This window comes from Haliotis rubra, unplaced genomic scaffold (genome assembly GCF_003918875.1).
Source record: "Haliotis rubra isolate DU_JTF1 unplaced genomic scaffold, ASM391887v1 Scf38, whole genome shotgun sequence".
Lineage (NCBI taxonomy): Eukaryota > Metazoa > Mollusca > Gastropoda > Lepetellida > Haliotidae > Haliotis > Haliotis rubra.
Window position 1 is genome coordinate 1,245,743 of NW_025767057.1, and position 18,769 is coordinate 1,264,511.

The 18,769-nt window shown below is 39.9% G+C and overlaps 1 protein-coding gene across 1 annotated transcript; it reads right to left on the reverse strand.

Annotated features, from left to right (window-relative positions):
* Positions 1 to 334: 334 nt before the first annotated feature.
* LOC124286245 (nucleolar transcription factor 1-like) lies at positions 335 to 18,490 on the reverse strand. The gene is made up of 10 exons (XM_046722589.1): positions 18,260 to 18,490; positions 17,821 to 17,886; positions 16,175 to 16,354; positions 12,622 to 12,708; positions 11,941 to 12,090; positions 10,941 to 11,005; positions 9,820 to 9,931; positions 3,720 to 3,833; positions 2,708 to 2,832; positions 335 to 488 (listed from the first exon to the last, which is right to left on the reverse strand). Exons 1-10 carry the CDS (start codon positions 18,287 to 18,289, stop codon positions 335 to 337), a joined length of 1,083 nt encoding a protein of 360 aa, XP_046578545.1. The 5' UTR covers positions 18,290 to 18,490.
* Between the last annotated feature and the right edge of the window lie 279 nt (positions 18,491 to 18,769).

The window sequence follows — 18,769 nt, forward strand, 5'->3', positions numbered from 1 at the left end:
CCACCACTAGCGCTGGGTAGCAGCATAATGGTGAACATCTTGGAATTAATTATCTTCCATTTGCAGCTGGACAGGTTAAAAATTTACAAAACGGGACACCATCTTGCCTCGCTAGGCGTGACTGCTCTAAAGTGGTCATATGTGTATTAGCGGGTACGCGAGACTTCGTTTTCGCAGAGGATATTCGCGAATACTCGCGGGTAATTGTTCTGTTGAACACGCCTCTGGTCACACATGACACACTGGGCTAATGTTATCTCATAAAGAAATAGAGTGATAGAAAATATCATAGAAATGGAATAACCATCATCATTTATCTGTATCACAGACTTGATCATACCTGTTTGACCTCTTTGTTATAGACATCCTTCTCCTCGGGGCTCATCTGTTTCCATTCACAGATTATTTTCCTTCCATTATGACTGAAGCTCTTCCCACTGTCTCTCAGCTCTGCCCAACGAGTTTTCTGGTATGCTCCCAGTCCACTTCTACAAAACACAACACTCTATTTCAATTCAACCTAAGTGCTAGTAAACCTTTATGAATTGGCTGACAGATGTTAGCCTCTCGCTGATGTGTGACATCTATATTATTTCCTGATTTATGGTGGGAATATACGTAAATCAACTGATGCAAAATAGCTGATGCTAAAACACAAGGGCGGTGCATGGCAGAGCTGGTGTGAAGGACAGTGCTTGAGCTGGTGTGAACGGCGGAGCATGGCAAAACTGGTGTGAAGAGCGGTGCTAAAGCTAGTGTGAAGGACAGTGCTAAAGCTGGTGTGAAGGACAGTGCTAAAGCTGGTGTTAAGGACAGTGCTAAAGCTGGTGTGAAGGACAGTGCTAAAGCTGGTGTGAAGGACAGTGCTAAAGCTGGTGTGAAGGAGAGTGCTAAAGCTGGTGTGAAGGACAGTGCTAAAGCTGGTGTGAAGAGAGTGCTAAAGCTAGTGTGAAGGAGAGTACCAGAGCTGGTGTGAAGGGCAGTTCATTATTGTCATCAGTGTTTTCCTACTTAGTTTCACAAAATACTCTTATGAAAAATGCAGTGATGTTTTATATGGAAGATATATATGTACAAGAAGACAAAGTCATTCATATCCCCGTGTATGATTATGTCTACGAGTTATGATTATGTCAAATATTTAGGTGTATATAGAAAAGTGGAAGGAGAGTAGTGAAAGGTTTTAAAAGTTCTGCTCAGAAAGGAGCACTATCACCAATTTCAGTCTATGTCAAACTTGTTGCCATGGAAATGCCAAAAATATTTTATTCAGAAATCCAAAACTACCAAAAGGCACCAGTACACCACCAGATCAATGTATGTGCCAAGTTTGGTGAAGAAATATTGAACGGTTTTAGAGTTCTGCTCCGGAAAAGAGCACTACCACTAATTTCTGTTTAAGTCAAACTTGTTGCCATGGAAATGCCAAAAATATTTTATTCAGAATTCCAAAACTACCAAAAGGCACCAGTACACCACCAGACCAATCTATGTGCCAAGTTTGGTGAAGAAATAGTGAACGGTTTTAGAGTTCTGCTCCGGAAAAGAGCACTACCACCAATTTCAGGCTAAGTCAAACTTGTTGCCATGGAAAAGCCAAAAATATTTTATTCAGAATTCCAAAACTACCAAAAGGCACCAGTACACCACCAGATCTATCTATGTGCCAAGTTTGGTGAAGAAATTTTGAACCGTTTTAGAGTTCTGCTCTGGAAAAGAGAACTACCACTAATTTCAGTCTAAGTCAAACTTGTTGCCATGGAAACGCCAAAAATATTTTATTCAGAATTCCAAAACTATCAAAAGGCACCAGTACACCACCAGATCTATCTATGTGCCAAGTTTGGTGAAGAAATAGTGAACGGTTTTAGAGTTCTGCTCCGGAAAAGAGCACTACCACTAATTTCATTCTAAGTTGAACTTGTTGCCATGGAAACACCAAAAATATTTTATTCAGAATTCCAAAACTACCAAAAGGCACCAGTACACCACTAGATCTATCTATGTGCCAAGTTTGGTGAAGAAATAGTGAACGGTTTTAGAGTTCTGCTCCGAAAAGACAAATGTGCACGGACGGACGCACGCACGGACGGAGTCCATTTAAATACCCCCCGCAAAACGCGTTGCGGGGGATAAAAATTAGTTGTTATCAGCATATGAAATATGGCCCATACGACCGCCCGACTGCTAGATTTATGCCGGACGGACAACATTTACAGCTAGCCAGCCCGATTGCATGGTAAAAGTTTTAAAAATATGTCCCATACATCTGAGTAAATTCACTGTATCTTAAAATCTATTTTTCAAATTGAGCATTACATTTAGACTTTACAATTACTGTTTAAACACTGAACTATTGCATCGCAAGATCAAAGCACTGCATTGACATATATTATCACTAAAACAGCGACACCTATCGATGTGCAGAGTTATGCAAACTCGAACCACTGCATGTACATTTCAATATTGCCTAAATGCAATACCTATCGATGAGTTTCGTAAACTCGATGCACAGCGCGTACGATTCGGAAAATTTGAGACGGTCCTGTTCATGTTTAGTTGAGGCTCTCTTTTTTTTCCCTCTCTCTCTCTCTCTTTTTCACTGGAAAGGCAAGTATAATCGTGGGAAGGCTCATTTCTTCTGCAGAATATGTATAGTACAAACAAAGAACTCACATGCAATTGAAACTATATACTTTCTACTTACTGTGGCGGTTTAATCGGTTTCCCCTCGGCAATTTCAAACAAGTTCTGCTCTGACTTCTTCAGACAGGTCGACTTTGGGACAAACTCTGGGTGTATCCTCTGGTTTGACCCCGGCATACATTGGGGCTGAGTGGCATAAATGATTGTTCAAGTAAGTGTGTTTATTGTTTGACACGGTGTAATTTATCATTGTACAAGTGTGTTTTATTGTTTGACACAGGTGTTTATTGTTTTGACACGGTTAACTTATCATTGTACAAGTGTGTGTATTATTTATCATTGTACAAGTGTGTTTTATTGTTTGACACGGTGTGCATATTTATTGGTGTGGCATTTATCATTGTACAAGTGTGTTTATTGTTTGACGTTTATTTATCATTGTACAAGTGTGCTTATTGTTTGACACGGTGTAATTTATCATTGTACAAGTGTGTTTATTGTTTGACACAGTGTAATTTATCATTGTACAAGTGTGTTTATTGTTTGACACGGTGTAATTTATCATTGTACAAGTGTGTTTATTGTTTGACACGGTGTAATTTATCATTGTACAAGTGTGTTTATTGTTTGATTGTTTGATTGTTTGACACGGTGTAATATATCATTGTACAAGTGTGTTTATTGTTTGACACGGTGGCATATATCATTGTACAAGTGTGTTTATTGTTTGACACGGTGGCATATATCATTGTACAAGTGTGTTTATTGTTTGACACGGTGGCATATATCATTGTACAAGTGTGTTTATTGTTTGACACGGTGGCATATATCATTGTACAAGTGTGTTTATTGTTTGACACGGTGTAATTTATCATTGTACAAGTGTGTTTATTGTTTGACACAGTGGCATATATCATTGTACAAGTGTGTTTATTGTTTGACACAGTGGCATATATCATTGTACAAGTGTGTTTATTGTTTGACACGGTGGCATATATCATTGTACAAGTGTGTTTATTGTTTGAAACGGTGGCATATGTCATTGTACAAGTGAGTGAGAGATATATATCCACCTTATAGTCTTCTTCAAATGCTTTCACTGCTCGTCTGATCCACTTCAAATACTTCTTCTCCTTCAACTTTTTCCATTTCCTCATTGCTGTATCACTGGCCTCCTTGTGTTTCAGCTGCAACACACATCCATCATCACTCCTAGTAAACACTGTATTCCAGCTGTTTATCTACAACTCCTCAATCTACAGTGGACTCCTGTTTATACACATCACAGATATCTGGTCCTCTGGCCCAGCGGATATTTCTGTGAATACATACTACAGAAAATCCTTCATTTATCTGGAAAAACAGTTTTCCAGAAGTGGACAGTTCATTTTAATTTCGGGGCGGTGGGGTAGCCTAGTGGTTAAAGCGTTCGCTCGTCACGCCGAAGTCTCGGGTTCAAATCCCCACATAGTTACAATGTGTGAAGCCCATTTCTGGTGTCCCCTGCCGTGATATTGCTGGAAAAGTGCTAAACGCGGCATAAAACCATACTCAGTCAGTCAGTAAGTCATTTCAATTTCGAACAGGGCCGAATGCACACCATTATGTCTAACATACTGGAAACAACCATGCTTGACAATGTTTTGTTTTGCAATTTATCATGTGGCATTCAACATCAAAAAAGGACCGTAATCATGTGATCACAGTAATCACATAATCCTGATATTACACATGCTGGTTAAACAAAGTATTCATTGTATATTCTTTCAATAATGTTCATCAAAATATGTGAGCGATAGCACAAAGGCAGCTAAAATATTTTACTAAATTTCAGTCACTTATGAAAATGAGACCTCATACAATCAGAAAATAGTGTCATAAAGTCTATATCCATATCCATATCATATATATCATCTTTACAATAACTTAACATAATGTATTATTGAAAATTTTAACTATAAATTGTATATCTATATACTTATCCTATCTCATGGTATGCACTTCTCTCTCTTGCTTCAACACTGAGTGGAACGATGTAAACTTTTCTCCCAAGGCCTCTCTTGTCCATTGGCCCATGCACTACATGCTGCCCTCCTTATAAGACAGCTTCCCAGCCGTCAACCACAGCATGCAGCACGCCCCACTATCTACCCAAGTGACGACCTTTGAATCATCATTCTCATTCTTGGAGCCACTTGGATAATCTTGGTCTTGGATAATCTGCATAGCGGGGAGGTTGTGCGGGAATCCATCGCTTGAGATAGAATAGGTATATAGATATACAATTTATAGTTAAAATTTTCAAATTTTTAAACTTATCCTATCTCACGGTGTGCACGGCAGGGACGCAGATGCCCTATGTCTTGACAGTGCAAACAGCAGAAACTGTGTAGACTTGTAACAACCGTAGAAGGGAGGCCTGTTATGACTAGCTAACTCCTATGCTCCTGAGTTCTCCTGAACTCCTTGGCTTACTAAGCACAACATCTCCCAGGGAGATGGGAGCTCCCGAGTGATGTAGTGTTTGGCAGCAAGCTCCGAAGAACAGAAGGACGCATCTCAGCGAGTTAGGCCTCACTTTGTCCACGATTTTCAAGGTACCCCTGTAAATTAAAGTCATAGACAACAATCGGGCCAGCCCCTTCTTTGAGAAGACCCCCACACACACCGACCAGTGGCGGGTAAAAGAGAAGCACAACTCAAAAAGCTCACAGTCTTAAAGTTCAGTTCCAGTCAACATCAAATTGACCCTCACTCCTTTACATAAGCTTAGTCAAAGGATGAGCCTGGCAACTTCGGAGCTGGAATGCAACGAAAACCACTGGAACTGGAATAATATCCACATCGTGATACAGCATTGTGCCCCAGATTCATCCAACCACCGAGGTGGTAGTATCTCCATGTCTTAGCATAAGACCAAGTGAAGTACAGTGTCTGAATGCACATTCATGTTGTTTAAATCAAATAAAAATGTCTGAAATCTCTTTATTAGAATTTCAACTGATCATATATTATCGGCAGAATTAAAAATTATAAACTATTTTTGCGCGCAAATGTTATTGCAAACAACGATTCTTGTTTATGCTTCCGCAGCGGGTCTACAATAGCATTGTCAAAGAGCAAAGTAACGATGTTTCAAACATCGAGGAAATCATTAAATAAAGTGGAAATCAACAATAACATTCATAAAAGTTGTCAGCGTACATATAAAATTACTATTTCCATTCTTTTTGGCGATCATGCAATGTAAGTCAAGTCACTGACAAGTTACATCTCGCTTTCACACGCGATGCTTAATGTGTGAAAATATATGCGTGAAGCATTTTTTGTCATGGAGGCCATAACCTAGCACGCGATATGTCCAATACTCGTTCCATGATTTACGTGATAGGTAGCGATGTCTTTCTTAATATGTTCAGAATAGCATTATTAGTAGTTCTAACCCATAAGCAATAAGAACATAAGGCAGACATCAAGTTCAGACTTATATTCAGGAAAATACGGGGAAGCAGCAACCGCGTGGTACCGTTCCTCATCTGCGTTGTTGGGCTGTGGATAGCTGTTGTGCCAAAACAATGGGTCCAAACTGGTACAGGCTTTGGACGTCCTTGACCGAAATATCTCGCAAGTAGTGGGAGGAGAAGACCGAGTCAGACTGCCAATAGCACCATTCCATGATGGCGTGGAGAGAGCAGTTACTGTGCAGAGGCATAGTAGAAGCTAACGCCTGTGTCTCATGCAGACTGGAAGATGTCGAGGGCAGTAATCCAGAGAAGGCATAAGCCTGTAAAATGGTGGCCCTCATCCAGAAGGATAAAGTGGTACAAGACACCACCGCCCTGGAAATGAAGTGTTGGTCTGCAGGATGGAGTGATAAATGTTGTAGACTAGATGCATGGGGATCGTGAATCTACCGAACATTCGCAAAGTTGACGGAATGACGAAGGTAAAAGAAGACCGGCGACCCCAGGAACATTCGTTGGGAAGACGAAGGCAGTAAACAAGTGCCTGGGGACTGCAGTGACCTCTGAACTGAGGGTTTGGAGTAAAGAAGAGAAACCGAGTAACCCTTGCCAAAGTTGAAGTGTTCTGGCACGTTTCTAACACCCTCGGTAAGGTGTCTCTCTCGGCTGGCTGACGAATCCCAACATAATCACTCTTACTGGGAATGGCACCGTTCATCGTCACTGGCAATTAAAGGCTGGGGTTGTTTTCCGTTGTGTGGGACCAAGACAATTCTGTCAGTGCACTTCATAGTCACTCTAAACATCACAATTCTCCGGTAAACAAACAGTAGTCCACCATTTGCAATTGTTACCCACAATGCAACAAAGACAAAAGTCCGGACAACATGGTCTTCGGTTAACTGGGAAAGTCACAACCCATAAAAAAATGGCAAAGGGATGCTCGCTACTTGACAAGACATCACTGTTGGTACCATGCGCAGAAACTTGATCCATCTGTTCAGAAGCTTGCTGGTGATGTAAAAGGACGGGTGATGAAGATGACGAACCAGGACATGATTGCACCCCGAGATACATCATGATGCTGTTACGAGTTGTCTGTAGTAACAGGACTCATAAAATGAGAAGCGTCATACAATACTCATGGATAGCAAGGTTGTCTGGTAATGCACAAACAAGTGGTTGGAGAGCTGATATCTACGCCGGAGGGTAGATTCCTAAACCAAATCATTCATCACGGTGAAGATCGGATGGTAGATTAAATCTGGAACGATATGAGCTCTTGTCATGTAGAAGTCTTGGAGATCCGGGATCGTCAGAACGTCAAGTGCCGACGTAATATAAATGTGTGCGCTGCTGACATAGCTACTACCTCCGTTCAACAGGTTGAAAAGGGGTACCAGGTGGGATAAGTCATGTGACTAAAAACTTCTACTGCCTACTGCCGTAGGGTAATCCGGAGAACCAAGGTCAGATTCTCATGATAATAAAATGCCACTCCATGATGAGGAATTCAGCGTATCACAAATACCCTGAATATTAACATCGTGTTGAAAACTGGTAGAGTTTAATTCATAGCTGGGATAATTGGCCGTATCTAGATGCAAGCTGATGATCCTCGATGAGGATGTAATAAACCAGTGTTGACAAGTTCCGAGCCTTCAAATTGAATGTAGTAAGTAGATCATCTGGTATCTCACTCAAGATAGTTGTAGATGAGTGAGTGAGTGAGTATGATTTTTTAACTGGATAGCTGTAGGTGGTGAACCAAGTGATCATGCGTGTCGAATGAACCAACATTATTGCTATATCTCAAAGGCGGCTGTTGTCTGAACGTCTGCGTAGGTACTGATTCGCCGAACCTCAAGGTGCCTTCTGAAGAAACGCAGTGTTGGAAGTAACATCACACGACAGAATATAATCACAGAATCGAACTGATTCAGTGGATCAGTATAGCTGGAAAGCAAGATCCAAGGAACGGATGGTTCGGCGAATGCTGGCAATTTGGTGAATATTGATGGTTCGGCGAACACTGTCAGATCGGCGAATGCTGTTGTATCTGCGATCTGGTACGGTTTGGTGATTTGGATCGGTTCGGTGATCTGGCTCAGCGAGGTAAGATCTGGAACGGCAATTTGATCTGGTTCTGGTGTGGTGAATCGATTGGCCTGACGAACTAGTTCGGTAATTAGGTTCAGATCGGTCTGCCAAACAAGTACGGGGATGTTGTGGTTCGGACGAACGAGATGAGCCATTCCTTGCTGAAAAAAAACCCAGTTCGGTGATGTCGTGGCGAACCAGCCTGCCAGAACGGTTCGGTGACGATACTTGGATAAGTTCAGCGAACCATGACAGGAAAACAGAACGATCTGACAAAGCAGGTCAATGGCGTTGTTAAGTTCGACGAGGTGAATGCGTTGGGTTAAGTTTCTGGCAGACATCCCTGACATAAGGAGGGTAATCTCTGATGAACCAGTAGGCTGGGAATCTTCCGTGTTGGTAGTTGTACGAGACAACACTGGGGATTCGCCGTAAAACAGATCTTATAGATGTGGGCGAAACGAGATTTAGCAGGTCGTTTTGGCGAGAAAATCCGAATATTGGTAGGCCGTTGATCCAAACGGTTGGGTGAACCATGTTTCCTCATCGAAGAAGAAACACTAGGCGAGCCAACTGAGTTCGGCGAATCACCAAGAGATGTACGATCTAGCGAAAAGCGTTCGTAAACAGCCCATTCGTGGGATGCCGTTTTTGTGAACGTGATTCGTGGAATGCCGTTTCGGTGAATGTTGAATTGTGGATTGCTGGTTCGGCGAATGCCGTTTCATAGAAAGCCTGTTCAGCGGAATGACGGACTGGAGAGGTGCGGTCGGGCAAATGCGATCCGGTGAACTGTGGGTCGAAGAATGTGTTGATTTCGGCGAAACAGATAAACAACACATTGGATCACAGGAGACAGCATCCTATTCGCAGAATGGGAAGCAGTCGGCGAAACGACTGAAGGGATGTCACAAAGGTCCTGCAACGAATACGGCGAACTAGTGCGATTCCTTCCACTGTTTGAAGAAGAATGACGACGGGATCAAGAACGGCTTCGACGGATGTGATCCTAGCTGAAGGGAAGTAGCCTGGTGGTGGCAGAAAGCTCAACAGCCACCCAACAGGATGACATCGATGACAAAGGGCTCGTGCTGGAAGGAAGACAGTGAATTGGTTGACGGCTGGGAAGCATGCAGTGCATGGACGAATGGACAAGAGAGGCCTTGGGAGAAAAGTTTACATCGTTCCACTCAGTGTCGAAGCAAGAGAGAGAAGTGCATACCGTGAGATAGGATAAGTTTAAAAATATACATGACTTACCAATACTTGTACATTGACTCAGACTGCCTTGTGAGAACATTCTGTCTCACTACAGCCACCATAATATATCAGATGTCCGTGGAGGAATTTTTTGTCTTGTTTCCAAATGTTTCACTGAAGGCATTCCTTTGTCAGTGCATCTAGTGAGTGAGTGAGTGTGGTTTTACGCCACTTTTAACAATATTCCAGCAATATCACAGCGGGGGACACCAGAAATGGGCTTCACACATTGTACCCATGTGGGGAATTGAACCCGGGTCTTTGGCGTGACGAGCCAACGCTTTAACCACTAGGCCCCGCCAGTGCATCTAATGTAGAGGTGTAGGAAAATATTCAGGTAGATACTTACCTCAGGGTCGACATCCATAAGCCTTGCTATTCTGTCCTCGAAAAACATAGACAATGGTGTTGGACATTTTGGCATCTTCATTTCAGCAGAAACCAGTTCTGGATAATCCTCCCTGCAACAGAAACTTACATTGTACCAACAAAACTAAAGGTACCAATGAACTGATGCTGGCATACATTCCCAACAGAGAGCATCCCACAGATGCTCTACAGTCAGTTGTCATGGGGACTTAGCGGGCCAGTCCAGTGTGCCGTCCTTCTCTTTGTGACACCTTTGGTGCAAGTAGTGAGTGAGTGAGTTTAGTTTTACGCCGCACTCAGCAATATTCCAGCTACAGTCAAATCCCGATGAGTCGAATCTCTGGGGACCAAGTAATAAATTCGACTTATCGATGTATTCGAGACATAGGTATGTCTATGAGGGTAGAAAAAAAGATGATCCAGTCCTAATTCCTCCGCCTAAACATGTGTTTATCTAATGATTTCCCTATCACTAATAGGGGCACCTTATCAGTTCCAGTTAGCACAGACAGTGATTTCCGTAAAATCACTAATCTGCCTTTTGAACTCACCTGTCAAAGGCGGAAAGGTGTGAGCCGCTCTGGTTTGTTAATTGAATCAGTTTGCTACACCAATCAACTTCTCATTGACTGACTTCGGCTTATGTATACAAGATCGCTGTTGTTTGAATCTCATGGGACCAAATTTTCTTCTCGAGTCATCGTGTGTATTTATGAGACGAATTCGTGTAACCGGTATTCAAATGATGACAACTATAAAAGGGAATGGTCGGGACCGACAGGTACTTCGAGTTATATATAATATTCGAGACACCGGCATTCGACTCATCGGGATTTGACTGTATATGGTGGCGGTCTGTAAATAATCGAGTCTGGACCAGACAATCCAGTGATCAACACCATGAGCATCAATCTGCGCAATTAGGATCCGATGACATGTGTCAACCAAGTCAGCGAGCCTGACCACCCGATCCCGTTAGTGGCCTCTTACGACAAGCATAGTCGCCTTTTGTGGCAAGACCTATTCTACCCTGGATCTTCACGGGTCAGTGTGCAAGTAAGTGATAGTTACATGCCAGAGTCTACACAACCCAAGACTTACTTGAACTTGGCAAGTTCTTCTTTATAAGCCTCAATGCTTTGGTCGAATCGATCTTGATACTTTTGCTGAAATGAAAACAGAAGTGGAAGTCACAACTCAATGAACACCTAATCCCATTACAGACTATATCAGGGCTCCAGATAATTTTTCAACATCAGGAGTACCTTCTCCTTATTTTTTCAATATAGGAGTACTGGAAAACCTTAAGAGTACATTTAGAGTACAGAATGGAATTTAATGGAGTATCTACCGATACTTGTGTTTCGTTTCATATATGCACCACAACATTGCTACTCTTGTGTAAACAGGTAAAAAAACGATAAAACAATACTTTTTCAGATATATACGTCTGTAAATGATTCTAAGGCCATACACATCTGCTACGTTTTCTAAATTATTTCCTACCGTATTGTGCATATTTTATATCCGCACATACGCCGATACAGCTCTTATCTAGAGCCCTGTTGGTGGAGTTTGGATAAACACGGTGAGTTCAGGTGGATTACCACTTAGCTTTACTAACTTCATCCTCTCATCAACATCAGAAGTAAAAACACAGCTACAGGAACCATGAAGATCCGGGTTAGAACTGTTCTTAAGTAACCCAAGCTTGTCGTAAGAAGCGACTAACGGGATTGGGTGGTCAGACTCGCTGACTTGGTTGACACACGTCTTTGTATCCCAATTGCAGAATTCAATGATCATGGTGTTGATCACTGGATTGTCTGGTCCAGACTCGATTATTTACAGACAGCGCCACATAGCTGGAATAATTCTGAGTGTGGCGTAAAACTAAACTAACTCACCGACAGCTAGATAGATACGTCAAGCAATGTCTGCTGAGGATATGTTTGGTAAAATAAAGGCACAAGGTAACTTAATTGAGCTTAATGTTAAGTATTATGAACTCATCAGCATATGTAATCCTTGTAACTTGTATGATAATCTCAAAATATATCAATGGTTGACAAGAATTGATTCAATAAAAGATATTCTTTACCCTCTTCCTGGCAGACAGATTTTTGTATCGTGCAGCAATGATCTTCATCACTTCAGGCATGCTCATGTTGTGGTTCTTTTTATGTAGTTTCTTAATCTTTTCTTGCATGAACATAGAGTAGACACTCCTTGGCTTTTTGGGCATGCGTTGCTGGAAAACAAATACGAAGAAAAAGTGAATGAGCTGGGATACCATTGCCTTAATGTTCATTTTGAACTGTTTGAAGCATGGGTATCGGATCATTAGGAGTACAAGAGTTAGACAATTAGCCAATACTAGATTTTCAGATGACATAGAATCTAGCAGACAAGAAAAGAGTTATTCCCTTCCATGGATTTTGTGTTCGTAAAACATCGACAATTTCCACACATCAAACATGACTCAATTATTTGAAATAAAGAATTACTAACACAAAGAACCAAATGAATTCCCACAGTTCGGCATTCCCATAAGGTAGAAAATGTTACTCACTTGTAAGGGGGGTACATTGAAAATATGAGAAAAGCAGTCAGCCAATGAGAAAACGACATTTATGTGTGAAGTAAGATAAGATGTGATGTCCCTGTGATGTCCAATCACCTTGTGGTTCAAACACAGAGTGTGCCAGTAGTCACATTCAAGCAAAGCTACAAAGCACTAGCCTAGGGCTGCTGACTATAACACTGTTACACGTCTACTCACCACCTGTCCTTGTAACAGCCTGGGATGCCTATCATACATACACCTCATGTTGTTCAGATAGTCTGTGGCAGTCTGGTACTGGCGAACCTACCAGAGGGAGAGCAATATCCTGCTTAGATCACACTTATACCACATCAGCTTCTTTGAATTCATAAAACATCAAATCAACCAAAAGACCCATGACAATTGTTTGGTCAGAATCCCATACGTGTCAGAAGTGACATAAGAGACTGGGTGATGGAACTGGGTGATGGAACTGGGTGATGGAACTTGAACTTGGTGATGGGTTGATGATAAACTTGATGCATGTCATAGTATTCCAGTTACATAGATTTATGATTATGATGTTGATCACTGGTTTGTTTGCTCCAGGCACAATGATTTATAGACCAACTTCATATAGCTTACAATTTTGCTGATTACAGCATTAAACAAGAAAGAAACAAATCAACCAATGGGGTCTCAGTTCCGTGGATACCCATACATAACAACCTTACTCAACTCCATCAATACTATGAAAACAGATAACAACCTCCCAATTGTTTCATATTACATTTCCTTATCATTGCATAACAGATTACCGGGTAACTGTAGTAAGTACGATTGCTTGTTATACTTATTTAAAGTGCTGTAGCAATATTTGCAAATCCTACAAAATACCATGTTGTCTTAATGTACATGCTCAACTTCTGGACGAGCCATTACCAGGAACACCATGAAACGGAATAGGTCAAAACTTTGGTATATTACTTTAAAGAATGAAAATAATGTCATGAATTTAGTTAATAAAACAAATATGAATATCATTGGCTGATTTGAAAGAGGTAACACATTTTTATCTGGTTTTAAGTCACACTGTTCCCACAAACCCATCAAGCAGTTACAGTGTTGGCTGAAGAGTGTGTTTTTGCTTCTTGGACACACAAGTATGAGTTTGAACGCACCTGCACAACATGTATGGGTCTCATGGATGCAGTGACTCAACCAGTATTAATTTCATATCACAAATCCAAAACGTACAGACTATGTGTCTTTGTGTAAATATATTCATAACCAAATAATACCACATATCAAGTTGATAAACTTTTCCATTTGTTAAACCAAACCAGTTTCATTATTCTCTATCATTTTATGACAAATACCCAAAGAGGTTTCTTGACCTATATCTATTTTCGGTTTTGCATTGATTAATGTATGGTATGGTCGGTAGGTTCGCTTCAGCCAATCAAGTGCTGCATGTCAAGCAGTTCAGCGACGTTTGTAATTTCTTTTGCTCAAGGATTGGTCGAAACATCACAACCTCGTGTCAAACTAAATATAGCCTGGCACACCAAGGTTATACTTCAGAATGGGGCAACAGTGCTAACAATACACCAAATTGCTGTCATATAACCTTAGTTATGATTATAAATATTTCACATTGATAGAAGAAAAACCTACAATTAGAATGACACAATGCTAGAATATATTTCTCTTGGTAAAATAATAGTTTCAGATAGTTAATATTTTTCCAATCACTGCATCAGAATTCATCTCGTTGACCAGAAATCAACAACAGATTGCAGGGAACGTGTGCACAACTGATTGCTGTTTCCAGCTCTGTATACGAGACGAATACACACTTTAATCTTAATCCCTGCATATAATACAACGCCTAGCAAAGACAAATTAGAACTGAAAAGGTGAACAATCTTGTCTACCAATGTTTAATTGCTTATTTGATGTTTTCACTGGTAAAGTCATTTTATCTTGTTCGTTCATGCAAATCAATACAATGTTGTTTTCCTACTACCAGAAATAAGTTTGATGAAAATGTAATTTGTTGATAAGCCGACCCCTTCTACAGACTGCTTTTTTGGTCATCAAAATCCTGGCTTACCTCTGGTCATATAATAAAGAATAAATACAAAAACTTGAATTAACTGTTGTTTTTATTTTATTTCTATTTTTAATATGTTAATTATGTAACTGAAGGCTAAACACTGTTCATCCATTTTGAGTTGTAATGCTGATTACAGAGACACCACACTTGATGATTACATAACATTAATCTGTAGGTGTTGATTTATATTCAAAAGATTGCACTGAGTCTAGTAACAACTTATCACAATCTTATCAGTTCATCTGACCTGTAACAGCTGTATCTCCCTTAATATGTATATCTCTGATTTGGAATATCCTTCTGTCATATTATTGAGGCAAAAGTTCAGCTATGATAAAAATAACTGCAGATGATGAGTCAAGCTGCCATTACCATGAATACTGATTACCATATCATACTCAGACACATGTTGTTTTTTCATTTTAAAAGAAGATCAACTCACATTAATTTCACGACATATTTCTATTATGGTTCAGCACTCATATTAATTTCATGATTTATGACATACATTTCCATATTTGCAAACATTACTTCACAATTTTACATCTTGATCAAGAGTGACTCTAGTCTGTTGTACAGACCCTGAAGCAAATATATCCAAGAAAGCCCACACAAGTCTAGAAAATGTGGCAAGTCTAGATTTTCTCAGCTTCAGTCTGAAAATGAAGAAAGTCTCAGGGCTCCTTTTCATTATATTTTATATTTTTTTACTATGAACTTTTTTCAGTAAAATATGTTCATTTCAGAGACTAGTTGTTAGTCTAGAGTGATTCATATTGATATTTTTACAAAAGAGCAAGTCTTCACAGCCTTGTAAAATAATTTTTAAAAACCATACGAGTCAATAATATTTGACAAGTCTATATTAATTCAGTTAAAAGAGACTCCTTTCGGTTATTTTTTTCCAGATATCTAAATAATAGTTTTTCTGTTAAATATTTTCATTTCAGCATATTCAGAGGCTAGATGTCAAGTCTAATGAAACTCACAGCATCATTCTGTTACACTGAAGAAAGATGCTTTTATCATAAACATGATAAAGATGAAGTCAAAGTGGAGAGATATACAACAGAAAGAACATGCCTTCGGCCTTGTTCCACTTTCCTTACCTGAATACTCTTCCAATACAACAAGGAGTCTTTGCATGGTGATTTATAATCAGACAGGCCAAATATTTGTTTTTAGGAAGAGATGGTAATGAAAGCCCAGCAAGAATGAGAAACACGACGAAATGCATGTAATACAAACTGCCTCAGATCCCTCTTCAGGGATTTACATGTAGTCCTGTATTCGAGGGTCCATGGGACTCATACTCGTAATTTTCAGGGGTTATGGATAACAAAATGGGGGTCCCAGACACTTAAATATTATTATCTATACTGTCATTATATTGTGTATGATGATCATCACATTGTTACAGTAATTGAATTGCAAATAATGCAATAACCCAGCTAGTAGCAAACTCAGTGATAAGTTATTGTCACTTGATTGGAATATTTACAAAAAGTATTTGGACTTTTTCTGAGTGCCTGTGGATGCAGTAATAATTTTTGTTGCATCCATTGTCAATTTTTATACATATAGGACGCAGGAATTTGCGCTCCTGTAAATCCCTGCCTATTTGGCTAATGGTTACTTCATGGTATGACAATGATATGACCATATGCCTACCCTTTTGAGCATCAAGTTGAACGCATCTGCACAGTCCTGGCTTGAGTACTCTCCAAACTTCACATCTTCCCAATTGATTTTTTCCACACAACGTGTATCGTAACACATCAGGCTTAGGAAGGACTTGTTCAATCCTCTCAAACAGCTGCAGGATATCCTCAGCAGGCCATTCAGCTGGGTCTAAAGATATCATAGAGCTGTAACAAAACCTTGAGCAAGATGTGTACGGACGCAGACAACTGCTTAAGAGGCAGAACCATTAGACTAATGCAAAACTAAACAGGCCAATAACAACACACATACCTAATGCAGAGAATGACAACACACAACCTTAATGCAGAGATTGACAACACACAACCTTAATGCAGAGATTGACAACACACAACCTTAATGCAGAGATTGACAACACACAACCTTAATGCAGAGATTGACAACACACAACCTTAATGCAGAGATTGACAACACACAACCTTAATGCAGAGATTGACAACACACAACCTTAATGCAGAGATTGACAACACACAACCTTAATGCAGAGATTGACAACACACAACCTTAATGCAGAGATTGACAACACACAACCTTAATGCAGAGATTGACAACACACAACCTTAATGCAGAGATTGACAACACACAACCTTAATGCAGAGATTGACAACACACAGACTTAATGCAGAGATTGACAACACACAACCTTAATGCAGAGATTGACAACACACAGACTTAATGCAGAGACAGAGATTGACAACACAGACTTAATTGACAACACACAACCTTAATGCAGAGATTGACAACACACAGACTTAATGCAGAGATTGACAACACACAACCTTAATGCAGAGATTGACAACACACAGACTTAATGCAGAGATTGACATAACACAGACTTAATGCATTGAGTGACAGTACACACACTTCATCAAGTTAATGCAGAGAATGACAACACACAGAACTAAGGTAATGAATGACAGCTCGGAAAGTTCCTTCCGTTCCCTGACTTCTTTCTTCCGCAGTTTAACAGAGGTAACACAACGTGGTTCAACCCTATATATTGTAATTAAGTTTTGAGCTTTAATTATTTTTGTGAGTTCTCTAGATGTTGTATTAGGCCTTGTTAATAATGTTAGTATATATGAATTAATAAATATTATTTGGGATGGGGTAACAGGAGGAACTCTTCCCGTGAAGGACACACACACACCTAATGTAATGAATGACAGCTCAAAGACATAATGCAGCAAATGACAACACACATTCCTAATGCATTGAATGTGAGTATGTAGACTTACTGCATTGAATGACAACACAGACTTAGGATATCAAAATGGTGACTGACAACACTAAGACCTGATTAAGTGAACATGGTGAAAGACAATACACAAAACTAATGCAGTTGGAGATGAGACATACTCACAATATGTATAATGTAAATGCCTTCTTTGAGTGGCATGTAAATACACAGCATTAATGCAATTAATCCAATCTTAATCATGTTAATTTTCAATAGATAGTAATTATTTATTATTATTGGATATTTATATAGCGCACATATCTACGCAGCAAAAAAAAAAGGCGCTGGTATAAAGACAAAGCTTATTCAAACAATAATCCACCAGCACTGGTAGTAATCTGATATAAGTTTTTACCTGATCTGTTTCTTTCATAAAGTTTCTCTTCAATTTTCCTTTTCTTTTTTGGTGATGATGTTTCCACTGAAAAAACATTATATTTTGTGATCATCGATAAAAGAGTAACAGTTTCATGGTTATTGTCTGATCATGTTGTCAGTTGGAAAGTGCATGAAAGGTAAGCTTAGACAATCACAAGGTCTGGCTTCAGGCACACCGAAAGGGTGCAATCAGTCTCCAAATAAAATTACTGCACCTACTGCCAGTCAGGGTGACTAGGGTTGCAGTTTCAGGCTACATCAAAATTTATCAGTCCTAATAAACGTTGTGGCTAAGTTTCATCTGAGATAGTATCGAACAGCTATCAATACCAATTCATATTATGTTGACCCAACCTTCACACATATTCCACATTATGCTAAATCATGGTTTGCACAGAGACCCGAAAACTGCATACCATCACTGGCATCAGACATATCCTCCACATCTGAATCCATCCTTCGCTTTTTTCGTTTGCCGCCTGGCATTTCGGGCGACACTCACACACGTTGATCGTGCAACCGCTGTCTCTGCAGTGCAAACAAAATGGTAAAATTCCTGATTGAAATACGTGTATGTTGCAAAATTGATGTTTACAATTATACACTGCACGTGTAAACTTTCGACTCTCGAGCACACTTCAATGGCGCTCAAGTTTGGACCAATCAGTAGTCTAGGATGAAACTCATTTATATTACATCGTTCGTCTGTATAATCGAGCTTCTGGATTAGTTAATTTGTATCTCAAGTCACACCGCCCATTTAGAGTCACCGTTAGACTAACGTTTAGTCTCTGAATCTATATCATTTTATTTGTAACAAATCATTCCTTTTAAATTAAAAAGGAGCCCCGTGAGATTGGAGATCCTGAACATGAGGAAACCTAGACTTACTTCATTTCGGGACCGTTCATGGGGGTGGGGCTGAG